The sequence below is a fragment of the Panthera pardus genome, unplaced genomic scaffold (genome assembly GCF_024362965.1).
Source record: "Panthera pardus isolate Hobbes unplaced genomic scaffold, ASM2436296v1 HiC_scaffold_2, whole genome shotgun sequence".
Classification (NCBI taxonomy): Eukaryota; Metazoa; Chordata; class Mammalia; order Carnivora; family Felidae; genus Panthera; species Panthera pardus.
Window position 1 is genome coordinate 104,853,483 of NW_026526765.1, and position 25,244 is coordinate 104,878,726.

At 39.3% G+C, this 25,244-nt stretch overlaps 1 protein-coding gene across 16 annotated transcripts in view; it reads right to left on the reverse strand.

The window, feature by feature from the left end:
- Nucleotides 1–25,244, reverse strand: part of MAST4 (microtubule associated serine/threonine kinase family member 4) — a 563,317-nt gene that overhangs the window by 53,661 nt on the left and 484,412 nt on the right. For all 16 annotated transcript variants that reach the window (XM_053907302.1, XM_053907300.1, XM_053907299.1 and 13 more), the window contains 7 exons: nucleotides 24,653–24,722; nucleotides 19,376–19,454; nucleotides 12,680–12,837; nucleotides 10,618–10,693; nucleotides 8,416–8,625; nucleotides 3,726–3,827; nucleotides 969–1,101 (listed from right to left, as the gene is read on the reverse strand). In XM_053907302.1, the coding sequence (XP_053763277.1) occupies nucleotides 969–1,101; nucleotides 3,726–3,827; nucleotides 8,416–8,625; nucleotides 10,618–10,693; nucleotides 12,680–12,837; nucleotides 19,376–19,454; nucleotides 24,653–24,722 (828 nt within the window). The remainder of the gene's footprint in view (nucleotides 1–968; nucleotides 1,102–3,725; nucleotides 3,828–8,415; nucleotides 8,626–10,617; nucleotides 10,694–12,679; nucleotides 12,838–19,375; nucleotides 19,455–24,652; nucleotides 24,723–25,244) is intronic.

Sequence of the window (25,244 nt, forward strand, 5' to 3'; positions counted from 1 at the left end):
TCTGATAAGTGATGAATCTGTTGTGGTATTGCTTTCAGTACAGTATAAATTTATCTGGCATTATCTCCCAGTAATGCATGCATCATTTCACTGGAAGCAAAGATCGGATGGCCGTAAGAGCAAACAAAGCAGGGGAAATAGGAGAGCAGGGCAGAGAGCAGCAGGTTCCCTGGCTTTAGATGGGAAAATATCTGTGCCAACAGTCACCATCATTACAAACAATTTAGCAAGATAAACACTGTTTGCAAATTCAATTTAATGAACCAGGAAGACAATTTTGAATAGAGGAGCCTATGACTGTTTTTGACTCTTTTTAGGCAGTATGTAACTCAAGTGTTTTAAATGACCACCCCGACAGTAACGAGTAGGAAAAGGTAGGGGGCTGGGGGGGGTGGTCATTTACCAGTATTAGATTTTTTAAAGAACCGCTAACAGGGTGCTTAGTCTTGTGTGTATTTAATAGCATCAGATGTATTTTTTCATCTGAACCGACCACAAATGCTTTCATACGCTTTAAAAAACATTTCCCCCCCGACGGACATTCCTGTATATTATCATTTTTCTCGTAATTTTTTTTGTTACGTGCAAAAACAGATCTACCAACACTGCGCCTGATCTATATCTATCATCAGCTGCATTACTCCCCAATTCCTTTAAATGTCACTTTTAATTTAATTATAATTAATTTCTTTAGCAACATCTTCAAAAGTACAAGTGCACTTGAGGAGAACCCAACGGAGCTTTGCTGGAGAAAAAAGAGAAAGCTGAAACCGAAACCCTTTCAGGACACTCTGGCATTGTCAGGCTGACAGGCCTCTAGGATTTCAAGGCCTATCCCTATACTGCAGGTACAACACAAAATAGGTCATGTTCACCTTTTCTTGTGGCAAAAGTAAAGAGCTGCTAAGTTCCTGTATGAAGTCACAGAGCGTAGGCAAGTAAAAGGCCAGCCCAACCCAGGGACTCACCTTCCAAAGGATCCTTATTGAGCCCCAGCTGGCTAATGATGTACCTGGGAATATCAGTTTTAATACCCTGTCCCTCTTTGGCATGGCCTTCGGCTGCTTCCAACAGGTAGTAAAATTCTTCAGGATCAAATTCCTAGCAGAAGACAAACACAGATGGAAACTAACTTGAGCCAAAATTCTCTGAGGTTTTAGTGCATCAATTCCTTTCACAGTAACATTTGCTGGATATACATGGCTGTGGTTTGTGCAGAAAGGAAGCAAATGATTTTAAAAAGTATATAATTCTCACCTTGTATTTGAAGCCTTTCATATTCTGAGGCAGTACATTTAAGTCCTTGGTAACTCACAGAACGACCACTTCCAAATTCCTCGTAATGTAACTTTGGAGGTTCTGTATATGCTCCATTTAAGAAATCTATCTCATTGGAAATGAACAAGTCTAACATTTAAATTATGCTTTTTGATTAAAACTTTAAAATCCAGGGGGCGCCTGGGTGGCTCAGTGGGCTGAGCATTCAACTCTTGATTTTAGCTCAGATCATGATTTCAAGGTTCGTAAGGTCAAGCCCTGCATCGGGCTCTGCGCTAACATCACAGAGCCTGCATGGAATTCTCTCTCTTCTCTCTCTGCGCCTCCCCCTCTTGCTCTCTTTGTCTCTCAAAATAAATAAATTAAAAAAGTAAAATTAAAAAAGTAAAATAAATAAAATAAAATAAAATCCAGAAATCTTATCCAGAAGATTCAGTTTCTCCTTCTCCATAAACAGCCACAAAAGGAGTAATGCTAAGATTATATATTCTCAAACGTTTTGCAGGAAACTCCATTAGTACAGAGGTATCCAAAAACATTTTTTAAAATCTCAATATTACCATTTTATCAGTATATCCTAAAGTTAATACTCCCGTAATGTGAAGATGAAGAAAGAAAAATATGAAATTAATGTTTTCGATTACCAGTGCCTATTTTAAAAATTTGGTAGCACATCTTACTCATGTATTTTACTCCCTTTGGCTGTTACTTCTAGGATGTAATAAAAATCTTTAGGATTCCATCACTCTAGATGGATGCCGTGGGTTTATGTGTCATAAACAATTATGTTTACGGACTTAAATGACAGTTGCTACTTTCAGTTGTATTTCCTAAATGTTATCCCCCCAGGATGTTACCCATTTTGATTAATGCCTCAAATAGGCAACTTTAGAATATCAGCATTTCACCTGAATTACTCAAGGGTTTCTAAAGGCTATGTATAAAGAAAGCTCGCTGTAAAGAGAGTAAAGCCAAAGGAGCGTATACACTCAGTGTCCTTTCTGTAAACCTACAATGATACACAGCACAAGCCTGAAACAGTAGGTATAAGACCAGTGGTTGGGGAATGTTCCCTAAAACTGTAAAGCTCCAGTTTCAACAGAGCTTCAAATAGTGTTGAAAACAGCAACGTTTTCAATTCTACTTCTGAGCTCACTCATTTCTATCTTTGAGAGGCTATACTTTTACTTTTTCTCTTCTGGTGTGGAGCGATGACTGAAAAAATTCACTTCCTCTTTTAGGGCAAGATTGTCTATTCGCGTATCTGCTGTTGTCCAGAGAAACAGGTTAGAATGCTAAGTGGTATTTTCCCTCAAATGAAACAAATGCAGGAAGTCCATGCATGTGGTACATAATTCAAAAAGTACAATGGGAGACACAGTACAAAATCAGACTTCCTTTTGCTGGCATTTGCCAGTCACACAGTTCTCCTCCCAGAAGCATCCAGGTATTTTTCTCCCTTTATCCTTCCAGAGACAAAGCCAAATGGTGCTTTTGATTCTGTGGTTCTAAGGGTCCTGGCCACTGATGGAAAGACCTACTCCACCATGCCCCGCCCTGTCTCAAGATTTCCCTTCTCCTGTGACTCTCAATGCACTGGTATATTTTTTAGGGGGCAGTGAACATTCCACTATTACAAAAAAGCTATGAATTTTAATCAAAATAAGGGCAAAACCCTAGCAATCCACCCTATACGTATGTGTGTGCATGTGTAATACCGCAAAGCTGTACTGCACGGGGTACAAATATTTCTGAAGTGTTGCAAATACTTTAGTGTGATGTTAGCAGAACTTAAAAGTGAGTGTTGATACAGTGCTAAGCCCCTTAAAACTATTCTCAGGCTCAAAGCTTCATGTGTGTTCACAGTGTGGACTCAAATTTCAACCAGAGTTACATAAAACAAAAATTTTTAAATAGGAAAATGATTGACAAAATGAACTAATCTCTGAAAGTCTCACTTCTTGAGGTCTGTATGAGACGCTGGGGTACTTGCCCAAGCTGGTTGCTGCCTAGCATTTATTTCTAACATGCCACATTTTAAAAACAGATGATAAATAACTATAGATTATTATGTATCATATTGCTGGTGTCCCTTTCTCTGCATCTTGCCAACACCAAAAAAGTAAGGCTCAAAGTGTTTTAAATTAACTGTCACCCAGTATCTATGCTAAGGTTAACAAGCACATTAGTTCATGATTATCTTTCACATTTGACCAGAATGTGATGTGATTATCACTGAATACAGCACAAATCCTAGAACTCTTACTTCAAACCAGAAAACAAAAATCACATCAGGATGTCCTCATAGACATTCACAAGTTGTAGTTCCTGCTGACTCTTTCCATTTAACTCTAGTCTTCGAAGCCAAAGAAACTGAAAGTTTCTGATGGTCACTGCTTTCCCACAGTTAACAGTAAATAATGGAGTCACATCTAGGGGCAACTTACCAGACACTCTAATAATCGAGCTGGGCGGGCAATAACAATTAGGATCTTTCGAACCAGTTGTTTAATAAATGCCAATTCTCCACTTTCTGAACGATCATGAGCCTACAAGAAAGATGATACAGAGTTGCTCTATTCAGTGGAAAAGGAAATCAGCAAAGCACGCTAATTAGATAATTACAAATCTCTGAAAATTAAGTGATTTAGAAAATACCTTTCACAGACAGATAAGCGGACATTATCTCTTCATAAATGGACACTGTTAAAATTCTTTACCTACAAAATGGCTCTATTAGCTAAATTTCAATTGCATAACTTTGATCTATTCGGTGTGTAAAAATCAAATGTTAAAACTCCTAATGTGAACCATGAATGATGGAGAGATTAAGAGATTATGATGCATTAAGTACATGATATAAGTGGAGTGGGAGGCTGATAAGGGACCTTGATTTACCAGATAAAGCAACTTTAGCTATGAAATGGCTAACATAGTGAAGGGCTGCTTTTGTTATGCTGGACATTTAACACAGTCATGAAATATATTTTACACGTGCACCATGATTAGCCTACAAATTTGTTATTTATGACCTGTAAGAAGTGTGCACTGCTGATTTCAAATGTGAGGGAGATAACGTTTATACGTGGATATATTCATACCAATTTGATTTTGCATATTGAATAAATTATACCTAGGCACTCAACTCAGTAAAATTTGACTTTAAATCTTTTTAAATTTTATGTTATCGTGTGCCTGGGTGGCTCAGTTCATTGAGCATCTGACTTTGGCTCAGGTCATGATCTTGTGGTTGACGAGTTCGAGCCCCACGTCAGAGTCTGTGCTGACAGCTCAGAGCCTGGAGCCTGCTTCGGATTCTGCGTCTCCCTCTCTCTCTGCCCCCCCCCCCCCCCCCGCCACTCGAGCTCACTCGTGCTCTCTCTCTCAAGAATAAACATTAAAAAAAATTTTTTTAAACTAAAAATAATCAGTTCATTCCTACTTCTTTTTTTTTTTTTTTTTTTAATTTTTTTTTTCAACGTTTTTTATTTTATTTTTGGGACAGAGAGAGACAGAGCATGAACGGGGGAGGGGCAGAGAGAGAGGGAGACACAGAATCGGAAACAGGCTCCAGGCTCCGAGCCATCAGCCCAGAGCCCGACGCGGGGCTCGAACTCACAGACCGCGAGATCGTGACCTGGCTGAAGTCGGACGCTTAACCGACTGCGCCACCCAGGCGCCCCCTTACTTCTTACTTCTAAGAATTATCAGCTATAACCAAAGCCAGAACATACAATGGGTTGTATTAACTCAAATAATATTTTATATACTAACATTATTGGGGAGGGAGGAATTCTGTTAAGACAACACCAAACAAAATCACACAGCATGAGAAGAAAGTTTCCAGGCTGCCAAGAGCAAGCACCAACACTAATGGATACCCTGTGTTTATATTTTAAGTATTGGCTGCTACAAAAAATACTAAGACCCATATTTGAAAGTAGGTTATAGTTTCCTATGGATATTATTTTCTTTGGCTAAATACACCTAGGTGAGAAAACAAATGGAGACATCAAGCATTTCATCTGGAACTGACCTAGACCTCAGGACTTTAAAAAGCCATCAGTTAAATCAACCTGCTCAAAGCCACAGGGGGACCTTGCCTGGGTCTACAAAAGACTGACAATGGGGAAAGCGGCCAGGAGATACCAGGCACACAAAGTCACAGCTGGGAACTAACAACAATTGCATCCTGTGGAAGGTAAAGGAAATTCCCACAATAAGGACTCCATCTGAAAGGCACAAGCTTCCCTGTGACTCTTTAGCTCCAAACTCTGGAAGGACACTGTCAATGTCATTCTGAAGATAGTTTCAATTTTCACACAAGGACTGAAGAAAATGTTTATCCGTGAAGATAAATAAGACAACCCAACAATGCTCTTCATACCACAAGTAAACACGTTTCTCTGCTCAAAAGACAAATTTCTCTAAATATCAACAATTATATTATGCTATATGGCATATTCAGATGATTTTTGAAACCCAAAATTTTCTTTTTGTAATTGCCATGAAACAATCTGCCAGGTCTATTAGACAGAAACAAAATTAAATGTGTGTGGTGGGGGGAAGGGGGTGGCAGGATTTCAATGTAAACAGCTTTGGATATTGATTCTATCCCTTTCAGGGAAAGCCTCTGAAGGAAAGAAAAACACAGGACTAAACTAGTAATTATGGTAACATCCTGGGACAGAACTGTGGAATTAAGGAAGGAGCATCTCACAGAGACTGACTACAGAGTTACTCTCTTATCTGCCTCTTGTGTTTCAAAATGCACCATTTAACAAATGTCATTTTCAAGATATTCTCATAGCAAGTAATATGCATTGCGTTCCTAGCCTTTTTGGGGGGAGCTGTTGGATTAAAAGGAACAGCAGAAGTGAATTATTTGACAATAAATTGTAATAAATCAAGCATTTTGACATGCATATATACATATCTTCTTTCTCCTTCCCTTCCTTCCATAATTACTGAGGAAGCAAGTATCAGCCACAGTGCTAGGTACCAGGGGGTTGAAGACGATTGGGATGTGATCCATGTTCTTCAAAGAGCCCTCTTTGAAAACCCCAAACAGAGCATGAAACTGCACTATGGTCAATGTGCCATCTTAGGGTTTTTACTTATAGACAGAAAGGAGCCAGTGAGGAATGTTATTAAATAAATGTTCTTACAGCCACAGAGAATTAAGAATTTGGCAGTCAGGACTACGGTCTCAGTGAACTGTCCACGTGGAAAGATACTCGTTAGCCAGGCAGACACATGAATCTGAAAGCTAAGAGCTGCTGGTTGGAGATACAAACAGGAAGCCATTAGAGTTCATCGGTCTTTAAGAGAGCCAACAAGATCACCAGAACAGAGGGAGGAGCAGTGGGCCACAAATCAGATGATGGGAAAACTAACTTTCAGAAAACACAAGTTAGAGGAAGAGCTCTTGGAAGAAGCAGAGAAAAAACACAAGCACTAAAAATATCTTGGGGCTCTTGGGTGGCTCAGTATGTTGAGCTTCTGACTTTTGATTTCAGGTCAGGTGAAATCTGAGGTGATGATCTCATGGTTTGTGGGTTCGAGCCCCACGTCGGTCTCTGTGCTGACAGTATGGAGCCTGCTTGGGATTCCCTCACCCTCCCTGTGCCCCTTCCTTACTCTCTCTCAAAATAAATAAACAACAACAACAGAAGAAGAATTGAAAAGGAGGGGTGTTATGAAGAGAGAAAAGGAAGATATTAATATTGCTGAATATAATAATATTCCAGTAAAAGAGAACTGTTCCAGTAAAATGTCCAGAGGACAAGACAGTAAGGAGGACAGTGGACTTCAGTGAGTTAAATGAGGGGAGGTCAGAAGCCATTCATTCAAGAGTTCTTCTATATGCCAGACACCACACTAGATGAACAAAACAGACAAAATCCCTGCTCACACAGACACCTATGCTGGGACTGGTCCCTGAACTATTACCAATCTGTGATGACACAGGTACAATAATTGAGTGCAAGCATTTAGCAGCTCTTACATTTTAACATTTCTTGCACACCTAAATGCATGTTCCTATAAATTTATTTTCATTTTAATTTATAGGAGAATTAGCGCAAGACAAATTGGAAATTAACAATGAAAAACAAAAACAAGGTATTCAGCCCCCTAAAACACTCTGAGAAACACTGCCTTAATGAACTACAATAGGGTGAAATAGGAGAAATGGGCACAGAGTACAGAAAACTCTGTTGGGATGTCTGGATGGGAAAGAAAAATAGTGACTTCTAGTCAGAGAGGCATCTTCTCATCTTGCCAGAACTCAATTCAGTAGGGGCAAATACAGATGAATTTCTAGAAAACTAGGATGCTAATATTTTCTTCCAGTTCCATGCAATTATTTACATATTCATGCTTAGAAAAACAATCTATGGTTTTTGCTGACATGGGCATAACTTACGCCCTATGGGGTAGAGAAATACAATATATATAAATATAGAGACGAAATAGGTTTTACTTGTAGGCTGTGGCGGATCAATTTCAGTCACAAGAGCAGTATACGCATTAATTCCATTCTACCATGCACATTCCTTCCTGCCCTGGGTGTTACTAGGATCTACGCATTCAAGTATTAGACCTAGACAGGTACCTGTGTTTATCTGTCTTTTGGAAATTGGATATTTTGTTAGAAGAGGAACTGACACTAATGAGAATTTAAGTTGCCATTTACTACCCAATACCATGTGCAGGTTAATTAATAGGACACATGGCCTGGAAGGAGCCAGCAATTTTCCATTTAGCTTTTCCAGATATTAGAACTAGATAGCATCATCAAATAACGCACATGCACTCAGGCAATTTATAACTTTATGGGTGGGGGTGGAGGGAAAATCACTGCCTGAAAATCCCTTACAATCCACTTATCCCAGAGCCATAGATTGTTGGGTCCCAAGGTTCCTGTAAAGGTTATTACATTAACTTTCTATTACTACTATAAATGATGACGAGAATCAATTTACAGCAAGTAGCAATCAGTTTTTTCTTCTTTGCTTCCCTGGAATATGAACTCTATCTCATGGTTACAATGTGTAAGCAAATGCACTCATGAAATTTTTCTTTTTTCAGGGGAAAAGCAAAACAAATCCGAAAACTTTATATGGTGGTTCATACCTCTTGCAGCAATTTATCTAATTTGTGTTGTAATTCAAGGAAGTATCGTGAGGTGATGAGACCCTGGTGGGATTTATCCAAGCAATCTCGAGCCAGTTCAATAATCTGATGGTGAGTGAAACTGAGCACTCCATCTGCTAGAGGAAGAACGTGGTCAGGAGAGTAGCTGGTGATAATTTCCTTCAGACGTTCTTCCATCTGAGCCGTGGCCTATTTAGAGAAGACACGCACACACAGATGTAAGACGACAAAACACACAAGTGGACAATTCAATCATCACATTTAGTGAGCATCTTCAGACACCTCCACAAATTGCTAGTTTCTAGAAACTACCAGTGTATATACATAACATCATTACATACTTGTCAAAACCCACATAATACACACCACCGTGAGTGAACCTTAATGTTAACTATGGACTCTGGGTGATGATGATGTGTCACTGCAGGTTCATCGACTCTTAACTGGTGAGGGATGCTGAAGGGAGGAGGGTGTGAATGTCGGGGAGGGGGCTGGGGGGGCATCAGAGTATACAGGAATTCTTGGTACTTTCTGTTCAATTCTGATGTGATCCTAAAACTGTTGTGAAAAAAGAAATCTATTTTTTTTTTTTTTAAAGCAGCAACAGCAGCCTCATCACATGGAAGAAAGATTTGAGGTATACAAGGGAAAGTGACTACCCTAGGGTGATAATTGTTTTTTCTGTCCTATCAAATATAAGATGGTCTATAAAGGCTTCTGCAAGTCAAACAATACCGTGAATTGTTATGCTTTCGTTTTAGATCTTGGGCTATTTCTTTCAGGTGGATGCTCAAAAACATCAGGTTATGTTTTTACCTATTCAAAACTCAGACTGCTGCTAGAATTCCACAGGATAGGCAAGAGTTGTTTTGTTCAGTAGGTTATAATGTACCAGGAACAAGCATCTTATATTATCCTTATCCTTCTCTCAAAAAGCTGTATCACATGTAAAAAGCCAAGGAGATTCCCTAGGTAGGATAAATAGAAAATTTCCTTTCCAACCTTCATTTCATTCTGTGACGCCCTACTGCCTAATCAGTATCCTTTGCTTATATTGTCTATGAGGGGGCGGGGTTTCTCTTGGCCTCCTGCTCCCCTTCTAAAATCCTAACCAGCATTAACTACGTGAGTCAGGACCTATTTCCCCGGTGAACAAGTGACATGTAATTAATAGCTAAGACAGCTTTAATCAATGACATCAATGTCGGGGTCATTGCAAATAATAAGCATTTTGCTACTGATTTATGAAACCAGAGATTTCCTTTCGTTTTCTTGCCTGGGGCTACACAAGTAGTGGGGGAGGAACAGGAACACAATGGAAAGACTGTCTTCTCCCAAATGTGCGGGAATACTAGTGCAAAGGCCGTGGATACTAGGTAACAGGAACTATCAAACAGCAGGCTTTTGCAGCCAGGATGTCTGGCAACAACTCTTCCACAAGTCCTCCCTGGCTCAGTTCGCATTCCTTTTGCAAGCCCAGTGGGGAACACTGCAACTGTACCCTCCCTTCTAAATTAATAGGGGAAGACATCAACTTGCTCAAGAGATAGGAAGTCCCAGAAAAGAAAAATGAGGTTGGGGCGCCTCCATGGCTCAGTCAGTTAAACGTCCGACTCGATTTTGGCTCAGGTCATGATCCCACGGTTCGTGGGCTCAAGCCCTACAAGAGATCTGGGCTGACAGCGTGGAGCCTGCTTGGAATATTCTCTCTCTCTCTCTCTCTCTCTCTCTCTCTCTCTCTTTCTCTCTCTCTCTCTCTCTCTCTCAAAAACAAACAAACAAAACAAAAGACATTCACCACATACTACTCTATAGGTTTCTAACGAAGTAAAACAGTTGCTGCCTGAGGATTCACAACGGGGCCCAGATTAGGGCAGAGGGAACATGAGGGTCTAGAGGCTCATTCTCCCTGGGGTGCCTCATCAGGCCTACCCAGGGGGTGGGACAAGCAGCAGGATTCATTTTAGAGGCAGCTCACACAGCAAATATGGCTAGTCCTCAGCCATTTTTAAAAAATGTTGAGTGATTTTACCTTTTTCAGAAGCTATGGTGCTGTTTTACACAAGCCCAGCTCATTACTACTAGACTGGACCATTACTTCCCGTAACAAAACCACCTTACACACGCTACACCCAGGTTGCCTGTTCGTTGATGCTAGGCATCTTCGATTCAATTCATTACCTTTGGGAACCTTTCTTTGTAGACATGGTTCATCATAATTATTTCATGGTCACAGCAGGCGGGAGAACGTCCGGGGCTGCAAGCAAAGCAAATTACCCTTTTAAACTTGCCTCAGCATGAAATGAAAATAAGCTTTTTATTTATAAACAATTGGTTGGATCAAAAGGACTATACAACCTTCGTAAGAGAAGTGTATTAGGCGATAAACTACAAAATCAGTCATTAGTACGTACATACATACCCACACATGGTGACACCCTGGAGAGGATTTCAGAAAGGAAGCCTAAGAAATGGAATGCCACAAAATAATTACAGCTACAATGCAAAACTAGTTCAGAAACGTTCTTAAATTGAGTTTATATTCTGTACGTAGGATGCATTTGTGTCGTTTTGGAAACCAATTAATGAATTGCAATATAAAACAAAATAGGATCATTATGAACAGCAACATCTAGGACACAACGAACAGGGTAATTTCACACTTTTATTGTACACCTGAGCTCTGCCGTGTACCACTGAAAAGGTCTCAGAGTCTTCCGTGGCACAGGTGTCGCCACTGAAATCCATTTTCTGGCCTACCAAATACCTATTTGGGATGCTGAGGTAAGCACTTTGGACAATATGAAAGAGAGGCAGAGAACTGTTGTGCGTTTTCATTATTTCAATAGCAGTTCGTGTGTGTTCCTCGTGGTATACAGTCGTGCAACGTCAGTGCGAGTATTTACATTCCAGGGAGAACATAGCCTACACCAGATATCCAAGGAGCTCCTTTCATAAAACCATAAAATGCGCACCCATGTGGTAAAATACAACGCCTTTAAATGAATTCGTAAAATTGGTCTTTTATTCCCTAACTCAAAATAATAACTCATTCCCAAATTATTCAGCGTGGCTACATTTACTATCAGTTTATGATGCTAAATAAAAAAACTACAAAGCAGGGGGAGGGTACCTGGCCGGCTTGGTCAATAAAGCATGGGACTCTTGGTTTTAGGGTTTTGAATTAGAACCCCATGTTGGGTGTAGAGCTTGCTTTGAAAAAAATACAAAGGGGAAAACCCTCCTCAGGAAACTCAGATGTTCAACTGAACACCTGACAAACTATTTTCATAATAAAATCTTAAACAGGAAAGTATTCCAACTCTAGCGTCAAGATATCACACTGCGGAGACAAACTGCCTTGAGCGTCCGGCAGAGAAGGACCTGTCACCCGGCTGCTGGGACTGTAGAAGCCTTCAGCCATCAGTCCCTTCAAAGATGGCCTCAGATGCAGCCACCCCATCCAAGCCACGTCCTTGCCAGGGTGCTGCACCCAGGGACTGAGGTAGGGATTAAAAAAAAAAGGCCACTTGGCCCAGAAGCACAACTCTGACAGGTCATGCCATCCCCGGAGTCCCCTGTGGAGTCAGCTGTGTGACGGCTTCATTTGCCTCTGCCCCATTTTGCTTGCTTGCCTTCTTTCTACAAGTATAAATCCTGAGCACTCCCTACTAAGCATCCTGAACACAAATCTGTTTTAGAGTCTGCTTCCTAAAAAACAAAACCGTAAGAGATACCAAATGTCAAAATTCAACGGAGACAAACTCCTAACAATGCATTCATGTTCCTGGAAAAAAGTAAAACTCATGATGTGAAGAAAAAATGAAAAATAGGGGTGAACTTTTATAATGTGGCATCTGAACGAAAATCCTCTATTTTTGCTGTCCTTCCTTTTTAGCCAAGCTTAACTCTCCTAAAATAAGAGCATTAAGTGCTCCTACACCACAATTAGATTGTCTTGGAATTTCCAATGGCAAGAAGGCTTTATAGGAGGTCCCTTTGGTCCATCATGATTACTGCTACTATAGCAATTAGCAAATTGAGAGAAATTGAAAGAAAAACAGTAAGATGCCTTTCAGTGGTAATTAACAACATCACGTAGAGATGGGAAAATCACTCTCTATTTAGAGAAGTTCACAAATCAATTAACACTGAGATGAATGGGACCACCCAAAGGCTTCCCTAGAAATGGTTAAAAACAGATAATCCAGTTAAGTAACATTTTTCAATCAGGTCCACACACCTCAGACTTCGGGAACGGGGGCGCATGGGGGTGTTCCTGCATCTGTTTTCCGTGGCAATGCTTTCAGTAGTACAAAAATGCTTTGACAGGAAGTGCAATTCATCTGGCGTTGGTTGGTATGGTAACTGATGCAGCTTCTCCTGGGAGGAAGAGGAGGACTACGAGAAACCACAGTGAGGTTAGGGGACCACCTCAGTAAGAAAGACAAGTGAATCTGCGAGCAAAGCAGTGAACCTAGGGGAGGGACATCACCATTTCATACTACTGCCTTTTCATGTTAGAACTATAATAATTAGTGTCTAAATGTGTACCCTTGCTGCTTTCTCTGAGAGGTCAAAATGCCTTCTATATTTCATCTCAGCTGTCTATGAGACCATTTCCCAGAAGATAGCTTCCTCTCTTGTAGGAAACTCAGGCTCTGAAAATGGGCAGGATCCACTCAAAGCCACTGTAAGAAAGTGACAACCAGAGAACCTGGGCGCATGAAATGACAGATTAGTTCTCAACTGAGTATGGTACCTCGCTCCTACCGCTACTCACAGTCAAACACTGTGACTTTCAGGTGAGTAACATAAAATGAATGTTAGGATGTGTGATCACAAATAAAGTAATGAGAGACCTTCCTTTACAAAGCATGCTGCCCTTTGACACATCAGTATGTGCCCTGCGTAAAAAGGGGAAGCGATGAAGAATGTACTTTTCTCACCAATGTCATTGTTTTAAAAAGCAGATTTCTCTGCCCTTTTTTCTCTGGCTGACACGTTTGTTTGTTTGTTTGTTTGTTTGTTTGTTTGTTTGTTTGTTTGTTTTTAAAGTAGCTTCAGGGGCGCCTGGGTGGCTCAGTCGGTTAAGCGTCCGACTTCGGCTCAGGTCACGATCTCGCGGTCCGAGAGTTCGAGCCCCGCGTCAGGCTCTGGGCAGATGGCTCAGAGCCTGGAGCCTGTTTCCGATTCTGTGTCTCCCTCTCTCTCTGCCCCTCCCCCGTTCATGCTCTGTCTCTCTCTGTCGCAAAAATAAAAAAACGTTAAAGTAGCTTCAGTAGTGCTGAGTGTTTTTAGTCCCTTGCATATAGATTTGCTTTTTGAAGAACGTCACTCAATAGTTATGAGGACAACGTAATGTACAAAAAGTGAATAGCTAAAGAACAGTTTTTAATCAATATAAGAATTTTAACTCTAAAGCAAACAGACTTTTCTTTTTGTTTTTCCTGAGAGGTAAACTCAACAAGCACTTCTCAAAACAAAGCAAAGCAAAACAAAACAAAACAAAACAAAACAAAACAAAATGGAGAAGTTTTTGAGCAACAGAGCCATGATTAGAATAAGCATATTTGTAAAGGTAACACTCATTTGAAATCTCAGTTCTAGCAGGTTTTTTTTTTAAATCTGTCATTAGGTTAATAATACACTTCATAAACACTGAAGCATCACAATGAAGCAACCCTAGAAATTAATGACTAAAGCTTAAAAATGCCCTCATACCTTGAAATTATAAAACACCTTATAAGTACATACTGAGACAAAGAGGAATTTTTATAATGTAATGAGACTGTTTTATAAGCCATAAAAATGAGAACGCTACTAGAAAGAGTAATGAGATAAACCAAATCTCCACTCAGAAAGAACAGGCACAGTCTTAAACACTTTTCAGTAGGAAGAAACAAATAAAACACAAACCAAATCAACTCCAGCAATCAGGAAAAGAATTATGAAATCACTGCAAGCAAGAGAGATGCACTAATGATAAGTGAAGGTAAGGAAAGTAGCAAATAAAAAAATAGAATTAAAAATCTATACACAGGTCTCAGAGGTAAATCGATATGTGCAATTCTGTATCCAAGATTTCAAAACCCTAAAACCCTGAAGGTTATTCATAAGTTTACAGTAATCCTTGTGATGGCATGGCATCGACCGGACTGATTGGAAAGCTATTTAAAATATGTATTTAATCCACTTAGTGTGACTGTTGATTCAAGGCTGCTGCAGAAATATTAATATATTTGATTATGCACTGCTGGCCAGGTGCTGTTGGGCTGCTATGTACAGTACAGGGATCATGCTACCTTTCTAAAACATGAAAATTAATTCCAAGACTCACTGGGCTCTAGAGTTTCACATAAAGTATCTAGGGCCTGTACTTGCATGGAAACCACACAAATCAACTTCAGGAGAGTTAGTTCCCTCTGGGGAGGCAAGGAGGAGAAAGGGATTGGATGGGAAAGGCTTTCTTTGTATCTTTAACATTTATTAAACAAAATAACAATTTATTTTAAAAATAGCCATAGCAAACGTAACAAACTGTTACAAGTGTTGACTCTGAGAGGAAAATTTTGTGGTCATATCAAATACCCAGCCACCGAGCTGAACTCCGTAAGTTATGTGCCCTGGGTTTACAGAATATGGCAAAATGAACGATGCGGTGGCGTGAGTGAGGGTTATAACCTTAACACTATTAAGAAAGCGAGGAGGCAGGGAGGTCCTCCGGGAAGAAAGCCTGTTTCATCTCAGGTGGAACAGCAGTGTCCAAATGGGACGAGGGTATCACCAAATCCAAGTGACGCAGGATGGGTTTATGGCAGTGGGGACAACCGTAGGCCAGCAAAATGGCCCCAGGGGTTCCAAAGATACCAAATACAGCCCTAAAAGGGAGTTGATACTTGACAACAGACAAGTCCAAGGATAGGTTTCGGCAGAGACCAGGGACTCGCTCAGTGGAGAACTTTCAAAGTCAGTGAGAGCTGCAGGACAGCAGAGACGCAGAGGCCGCTCTCAAGACTGCACACTTTGTTGAGAAGATGCCTCCACTGGTCTAAGCAACCCGGGGGGCACTGCTGTGAGGACAGCTTCAATCATTTGTCTGGGGGTTTCCCAATATATTGTGTCTCATCATTTTGTATTTCTCGCATATTCTCTAAATGTGGTATCAGTGGGTCTCATCACCCAATTAGTTTGCGTATGACTCTAGTAGTGTCCTAAATCAAGCCTACTTTCCAAGAGTAACGAGTTACATAAAAAAGCTGCAGAAGACTTCCCCCAAAATGTTCTGAATAATGGTATCATTTCGTCTCTCCAGATAACCGTTTTGCAAAGGACAGTATTCACAAGCATGTGTCATTTTTTACTTGTTATTTATTTAAAGGAATACCATTTTATAGTCATACCTCATATATTTACAGGTATTTATATTCTTATTTCCGTTCTTTCCCTTCTGTAGAAAATGATTTATCTGTTAAATATATGGGGGAATGTCTTCCTACTGCTGTGGTTCCCTATTACTTATTTTAAAATTAAAACTTATGATCTTAATATTATCTTGGAAAAGTTCCACAAATTAATTTAATGGCAAAATTGGAAGTTAAAAGAAGTTACAATACTAAATATTCTCTGGAAGGACTGATTAATTTCCTATGACCAAATCTTTTCAATTTCAGAATACAGCATTTTTAACACTTGCCAGTTTTACAGTTGCTATAATACCCAAAGGATAAAGATTTGATGTTTACACTTCAGCTTAAGTAGTTCTGGAATTCAGCTAACAACACAATCATATGTCAAACTGAAGCTATATATTCAAAGTGTAATTTTGTGTTCTATCTTTCTATTCAAAACAATAACTAAAGTGCATTTCTGATTGACTAAGTGACTAACAGTTAACCCAGAAAGTGAAAATCTGAGAGAGACTCGGATCAGATTTAGAAAAGAAGAGGGGCACCTGGCTGGTTCAGTCAGCAGAGCATACAACTTTTGATCCCAGGGTCATGAGTTCCAACCCCACACTAGGTACAGAGATTATTTAAAAATAAAGTAAAATACATATTTTGAAAAAAAAAAAAAAAAGAAAGAAAAGGAAATGAAACTACTAAGCAGTTTTGCACAATTTTTGCCCCAAAATTTAAAGGACAAGACCCCCCCCCTCGCCCAAAATAAGAGAAATGAGAAAGAGCTTGTCAAATCTTCACTCATTACTTTTACCAACCATAGGGAAAAGAGATAATTGAACTTTTGTTAGGTGTGCAAAACCTACACTTCACAGATTTAACAGTTCCTTACCTCTTTTGGCAAAAAGTAATTTTGAAAGTTAAAATTCTATCTTGAAAGAAAAATTGGGAATATGAGGTTAATAATTACATGTGCCACCTTCTTTAATAAACATGTAAGAGAAATACTGTGTTACCTCTGGTTGGAAGCTGTTGGTTAGAAACAGAAAGAGCGTGTGTGTGTGTGTGTGTGTGTGTGTGAGTGTGAGTGTGTGCGTGTGTGTAACTATAAACTGTCTCGGGTGGTTTCTTCTTTAGACTACATATGGAAGTCAAGGATGGTGATAATTCCATTATGACAGATGGCCAGGTCATGTTCATTAATTAAAAGGTTTATTTTAAGAAACACCATGTAAATTCCTTCAAAAGACCCATGAGCCCAGAGTCTAGACCATTTACTGGGTACTCTTACTAATAAACAAGGGGGTTGTTTAAAGCCCCTCAGTTCATTCTTTGTGCCTCAAGTTTCTGATCCATAAAATGAAGAGAATAACATCAACTATACGACAGGGTCTGTTGCTGGGATTAAACAAGGATTATAATGCATTCTAAGTAGTTAGACTAATGCCCAGCACATAATAAATGCTTACAAACAACTGTTTTTTTTTATTTGTACCAAACAAGGTCCAATTCTATGTTAATTCCCCCCTTTTTAAAGAGATTTGCTCTTTAAAATGGTGTATGATTTACTAGAGATGGAACGATGAAAGATCTTGCATTCTCCCCTATTTTTCCTACAAGCAACAAATTTCTGCATCCAAACCACAATAAAACTTGACTGAAGGGCAAATCAAGGTCATATAGCTGAAATGAAGAATTTGGAGACAAGAGACTTGCCAAAAATTCTGTAGAAGAACAATACTTAAATTTCAGGAAATTACCCTTTTTTTTCCTTGGTCGATCAGTTTTGGCATTCATTTTCACACTGGAGTTATCCAACTTTTTAACCTCTAAAATAACCAATAACCAGGAGCACCTGGGTGGCTCAGTCAGTTGAGCATCTGACTTAATTTCAGTTCAGGTCATGATCTCATGGTTCATGGGATTAAGCCCCATGTTGGGCTTGGGGCTGACGGCACGGAGCCTTCTTGGGATATATTCTCTCTCTCTCTCTCTCTCTCTCTCTCTCTCTCTCTCTCTTTCTCTCTCTCTCTCTCTCCCCCCCCCCTCTCTCTCTCTCTCTCTGCCCCTCCACTGCTCACAGGCATCCCCCTTCCTTTCTCTATCAAAAAAAAAAAAAAAAAAACCTTAAAAAAAAATTGATGGTTATGGACACAGCAGCCAAGGGTAACTTCACTGTTTTTTAGTGACAGTTTTATCCACTGAAACCACTTACAAATTTGAAGAACATTTTCCTGATGTGAGCCTTCTTTGTCACTGAAACCACTCAAGACTGTCAGGACGCTTCACCAAAATTATCTAAATGGACAATAAGCTCACATACCACAGCAAAATGGAACAGAGGATAGGAAAATAAATTACCTCTCCTCAAAAAATGACCAAGGAGATGGTAAAAAGAATCCATCAGATTTTAACACGGCAGTATTAAAGGTGCTCCAGAAAACTCACATTATACTACATACGGAATTCTGGAAACACATAATATAAAGCAGTGGTGATACCAGTTAGTTTATAAACTTAATTGTAGCGTCTTTTCAATGCAAGTACTATTACATGGCTGAATCTATATGCTTAGCACAGTGTTGGGGTTTGTGAATAACCAGCACCACCCCAACAAACCAACGGATGAAAACCCTACACGAAAGACCACGGATTTTGACAAAATGAAGATGGAAATGTATTAGATTAGAAGGAAATCTGAAATCATCAAGTCCACATTCCGGCTGGTTCAAGGGCATTCAGACCACTCCATTAGGTATTCACTGAATACCTACAACATACCTGGTCTTTCTAAATGACCACCAGCTTCTGAAGCTTGGCAAAGACAGATATCCCACAACACCACTAATTTAACCTGAGAAAGCATCTATCTAACTTACTGAATTGTTTCCATTAATTGCTAGGGCTCTTGTTGAAATGTTACAGTTTGGGGCAAGGGTATCCTTCTTCCTCTATTCCATTTTCATGGTTTCATTTTGTCTCCTTGTCTTAACTTACAACTAAATTCTTTTAAACTCCCCTTTAAAAAACACCTTACCTAGAAGGTACACATTTAAGGCTTGCCATTTTTTTTCTTTGGAGGAGAAAAACAAAGAAACAAAACAACAAAAACAAACAAACAAACAAAAATCCCTCCTTTTAAGGCACACAAGAAAATAAGACCCAGGCCATCAAAGTTTAATGGCATTTTCAGTACAGACATCGCTGGTGTGGAACCAAAGCAATAAAACCAGATTGCATTTCCACCCCCAAACTACACCAAATGGTATTAAAACGAAAGCTCCCAATCTCCTCCAAACTTGCGATCCTGGGACTGACTTAACTCAATTTATACACCATGGTTTAAAAGCTTGTTCCAGAGAGTTTGTCCTTTTTGTATTTGTCAGTTCATCAAGTGAGAAGTAACCCATTCACAGTGGCAGACATGCAGAATTTATCTTCTCCCTCCTACCAGGAAACACCCAGAGAAAACATCTCCCATGTAACAGAGTAAGAGAGCCGTGTGGCTGTGAGGAGGATGAGACAAGTTAGGCACTTACAGAGACTGTGGAGCTGGGGGTGTTTGTCCCATAGCCAGAAGAAGGGAGAGAAGCCAAGGACCAGCGGCGTCCATCAGTCCTGGTGAGAAAGGGAGATTAGCTTTGGCCAACACTGGAGTACCATTGCATGGGAACTCCAGGGAAACCGAGTATTTTCAGCCAAACGAATGACACAAATACAGTCAGTGAGGATGAGGAAATGTTCAGCAAGGGCCAGAATAAACAAACATTATACAGCAGGTTGACTTTTATTTAAACTGAATCAATACACCCAAACAAGGAGAAAGTGAATGGGTTGATCCATATTATTGATCTCTCACTAACGCACTTTGACAAAATGAATACCGGGGATAATTACAATGGTCAGACTCAGCAGATTCAAATGAATAAAAACAGAAAGGGAGGAGGAAAAATACTCGTAGCTGGAAACTGATAACTGAGGCCATGGGTCTTTTGGAATTTGTACCTGAATTCCAGCAAGGTACAAGAGCCTGTGGGGACTTCCATTACATCCTAAAGATGCTCCACTTATTTTCAAGGCAAGTGTCCTACTCATCACATCTAGGGAAGGGATTAGTGAGGCTCCGGGCTGGTTTGAGCCTTAAGTAGCAAATTACTTTCACACTAAAAAAAGGGACTGACCCTATACTTAGAATCTCTTAAGAGTTACTGCCTTCTGGCATGACCTGGCTTCATAAAGTGTTGGAACCAAAGCCCCTTGCACAGGTTTTGAGTATGCACCCCATTCTGGCCAGTGATGGCAGGGGCAGAATGAAAATTCTCCACTAGTGACAGAACCTAATGCACAGAGTACAACCGTGGCCCCATCACAGAGGCAAAACTGTCAGAAGTCCTTGAAGAGAGTGATTCTTCTCTCCAAATGGTCATAGGGTAACCTCTGGGGTAGATTCTGGTGATGAGTGAGGGTCATTACAAGGGTCTCAGATGAGTTAATGAAGCAGTAGAGACAATACTATTGCAAGGGAACACCCAAAAGCGAACTTTCTGAAATCTCTGGTTTCCTGGAATCATTACTTTATTATTTATTCTGTCTGAGTAAGACTGTGACTTCAAAACCATATACCACTGTGAAAACAAACACATGCACATTTGCCAAGGGAAAAACAGGAAAAACACACATTATAAAGAGCCTTACTGCATTCTTTAGATGGGAATATCATATGTAGACTTTCTGTAATGCGTGATTATACCAATTTACCAAATGAGAGATAAGAGCGGACCAAATTTACCACAGACACAATTCACAGTAAGTTGAAGTCAGAGGATTCAACAGCACTAGACTTGAATTTCAGAAATGTCACAGTTAGATGTTTATGTAAAAAAAAAAAAAACAAAACTGACATCTGAGACTAAATTACATTCAAGGGAAAATATAATCACAGGCTACCATGGATGTTGCCTCCAATAAATGCAAATGGTCCACAAAGACAAAATGGAGAAATTGAAGGGGACGAATCACAGAAATACTACAATGTTAAAATTTCAGTAAAATTTACCTGTCATTTCTGTGACCATGATTGGAGTACAAATGAATCAAGTATGTTTTTTTTTTTAAAAAAAGAAGCAAAATAAAGTGTTCGTAAATATACCACATACAAGGAATGGGAACAATTAAGTCAAACATTCTTTCAAAATATTTTTAAGCAATTAAAAATGTTAAAGGTTTAAAAAGACAATAATTATAACAACATGGTTCTCAAGATGGACACAGGTGAGTCCTATTTTATTAGGCTACTTATTGAAGACTTAAAATTCCATGGTGTACTTTATATTTTAAACACCTCCTATTTTTAAAAGTAAAAAATGATATGATTTTTAAAATAATTATTCAGTCCATTTAGTAGCAATTATCAGAAACTAGTCTCTGGAAAGAACGAGGGACACCATTTCCCCCACCATGATTTTGTTTTGTGATTCATTAACTCTCCTTTCCCTCAGGTATCAATAAGCATATTTCACATGAATGAACAATTCCAAGAAAAGACAGGTTCTTATTAGTTTTGAAACATAAATTACATTTGCTTACTCTGGAAAATACACAACTAAAAGATGTTTAAACAAGACTGTACTTACTACCCTGTGCATCCACGGACCAGAAATAATTTATGTTTCATGAAGTTCCCCAAGTTCTCTGTGTCTATTTACTCAAATGGAGCACAAAAGACCATTGCGTTTTCATTACCATGACAACCGCACATCAGCTGTTACTATATGCGCTACATATAGTACTTAAGAGAGAGCATGCCCTCTTTTTTCAAGAAGGCTATCACACAAGTGCAATTTGGATCCTGCTAACAATGTTGTCTTTTCTTTGCAGTAGCTACCAATAAAATGTTATCGGAAGACAGACTTCATCCTTGCCAAAGCAACAAGGCTTTTTTAAAGAGTAATTTTTTTTCTTTTCCTTTTTTTTTTTTTTTCTCCTGTGGGTAAAAATCTCTCAATGTGAAACTAAGTGAATAAGAAGCGAAAAACATCAGATGAGAACACAGAATACAGAAAGATTGGCACAAAAACCCAGCATTTCAACATGACTCACAAAAATTTAGATTAATACAGTGTACAATGAAGAATGAAAAGTCCCAGTATCAACCTGGCTATTATAATTGTATGAAGAGGAAGAAGATTTATTTATTTAATTGTTATAAGTCACCTGGAGTGACACATTTGACATTCCGGTTGATCCTGGAACAAGCTGAACTATGCCAGCACTCAACAAGCGTCTTATGACCTGAACTCAGCAGGCAATTGCTGAGTTCTAGTAATTTGCTTGTGCAAATACATTCTGAGATTTACTCTGGTAAGCAACAACAAGCCAACTAGGAAACACCTATGGCATGTATTCAGGGCTCCATATTTCCAACCTAAGTAAAAGCAGTTCCCAAATAAGTCCCACACCTTCCGGGAAAGGCAGAACAATGTTATTACCTCCATCTTCTCACCCAGGAAAAAAAATGTTAATTCCGTAATCAGATGGATTGTAAATCAGTATCACAGTTATTAGCAAAGTAAAAATATTTACTATACTGCAATGCTCATTTTCAGCCTTTTAGCAGAGTGGTAAAAAAAAAAAATCAGTATGAGAATTTTACCTTCAATATATGTATTAGATGATGCAGAAAGCAAGCGAGTGTCATATTTTCCAGCCTGAAATTAAACTATTACATTACAGGGGATGTCTACTGGTGGGTTATTATTACATATGTAAGATGAGAAAACATTAATAAACCTGATCTTTATCCCTTCACTCAAGAATAGTTTTAAAAAACACAGCAATCTCTTCTCTGCTGAACTGAATATACAAAATATTAAAATGGGAGACCCTAAAAAATGGTATTATTTCTTAAAGGCTCAAAAATGCATACCAAATGGAAGGGAATGGAGACCCGCGAGTTCCATGTCTCCTTAATAAAAATCAACTTTAAGATGGAAGGCAGACACACCAGAGGTTATATAAAAATACACCAATTTGAGTTTTCATAGCAAATGTAGGATTCTGTTTACTTGAATAAAAGTTTAAAAAGATGATCACTCATGTCCTAATTGAAATTAATACTTTTTGAAGACTGTAGAGGGAGTTCCATCTGTAAATTCATGCAAAATGGGCTAGAGTTCTGTGCTCATCTTGTGTCATGGTTGAAGGTTTACTGGTCAAAAACTAGCATATGCCTGGGGGTTTGTGTATTTTGTTAAATAGCATAGAAACCAAACTGACCTATCCGCTAGTCACCCACTTAATTATCAGGTTTTCTTCATTTTTATAAATAAGGCAGGATGAAGAGACTATGATTTCTGTCATGCTTAAATGCACGTTGTAATGAGATTTGCATTTTTCTTACTACTTAACGTGATGAAATGCATTCTTTTAAGAGATATGTTTTAAAGGCTATGGTGGGTTCTTGTTTATTAATTTTTTGTAAGGTTTTTTTTTCCACTTAGAGTAGCAGCATTATCATGAATTATATTCACTGGGCAAACACAGGCTTTTCGAGACCTGTTAATTTTCTCATTTTTTTTTTTAAGTGCTTAAAACAAGTTGCTAAAAGAAGAAAAGCTGGAAAAGGGCCAAAAGTTGGGTGGGGGGGGGGAGGTGTCTCAAGTTCCTTAGAGAGCATGTCTTATACTCTTGTGTCCTGCCCACAGTGAAGCCTGGAACCTTACACACACAGGCATTTACCACATAGTGGGGAATGTGTGACATTTACAAGGGAATCTTAATTACAGAGAATTCTGAAAATACTGCCAACAGATCCCTTTCTCTGGATTTAGTAATGTAAATGCATTACGTGCTGACAAATGGCAGTGAGGACACTCCAGGTTTTGCTGCTTAGTAACATGTGTTAAAACCATTTTTTTTTAAACCTACACACAAGTCTTTATTAGTGCTATGTTAATCTACTTCATGGTATAGTTAGGTCTCTGAGAAAAATGAGCAAATATGCAGGACAATCAGACCATAAACTGAATCTGTCCTGAATATTCAGAGACCTATAGCTGAAGGGGCATTTTGTTCTCTGTGTTTTTCCAGTAGAAGATCTAGAACAAAAAAGGTGTGATGTTACATCACATGCCCATGATCCTCTGAACAACAAGACTTTCTTGTGACTGAATGACCCAGAAATAACATGTATCTTCAATACTTGGTGTCAAATTCTAACTAAGATAGGAAGAGAAAACATAAAATGTCCTATAGTTCATAGGGGGATTACTAAATTGGTGGCTTCACTCTCTCACATAAAGAGCCATCTTAGACTTTATACCCTGCGACCCCAAGAAAGGTCATTTAAAAAAAAAAAAAAAGTATTTCAACAATAACAAAAAACAGTTGCACCAGGACATGTAAATCAATCAAATCCTTATAATGTAAGCTCAGATAAGTCAGTAATAATCTGTTGAACATCAAGCACAAGGCATTGCACCGGCGATAAGAGAAAGAAATGGAAACAGTCATTTTTTTGCCCTCACTGGGAATCCACCATCAGGGAAAGGACCAAGAGAGGTCCATGTAACTCTAGCATGAGTCAGATATCATTATTAAACTTTTAAAGCAGGAGTGTTTACAACAAAGTTTTGCAGTGGTCCAAAGCTATCTTTGGGCAGGGAGCTTCAGAGAAAGCCGTATATGATGATGGGTAGGATCACACAGGCAGAAGGCAGAGGTACAGGAGGGAACAGCGGGGAATGAGGAAGAGTGAGGTTCGGGAGACAGGATCTTCTACAAAACACTTTTCTATTCAACTCAAAGGAAGTCCTTACCTCCGTGCAAATGAGAAATGGGCTGAGGCACTGGGGGAGAAATTTCTTGGACTATCTTGAGGGCTGTTTCCTGTAAAGAGAAACAGAGGGAAAAATCACAACATGATTCCTATCCCACATCCAGAATCATCTTCTTGCAAGTAATGCATTTCTGTACATTTTTGTCAAACGTCCATCTCCAAGAATGTTTTAGTTTTGCTGGCAGCAGGGCTGGGGGGGGGGGGGTTGGGGGTGTGTGTGTGTATGCCAGGGGCGGGAGAGCAAATGGGCTTGAGTCCCAGCACAGCGTTCCAAGTGCACAGGTATATAAATAAGCACACTCACCCATCACCAAGCAGCCGTCTTCCACAGATTAATAACCTCAGTATTTCAGGACTATAGAATAACGTATATACACGTGTCTTGATTCTTAGTCTTACAGATGTTAACATTTTAAACAGGTGATGGAAATAGAAGTGTATGCTCCAACTTGTGTGTGTGTGGCGGGGGCGGGGGGGGGCTCTCTACTTTAGAAATGGGTGGGGGCTCTCTACTTTAGAAAAAGCAGCCTTAGTATTTTTTTATTAACAGAAACCGAGTACATGTCTGAATT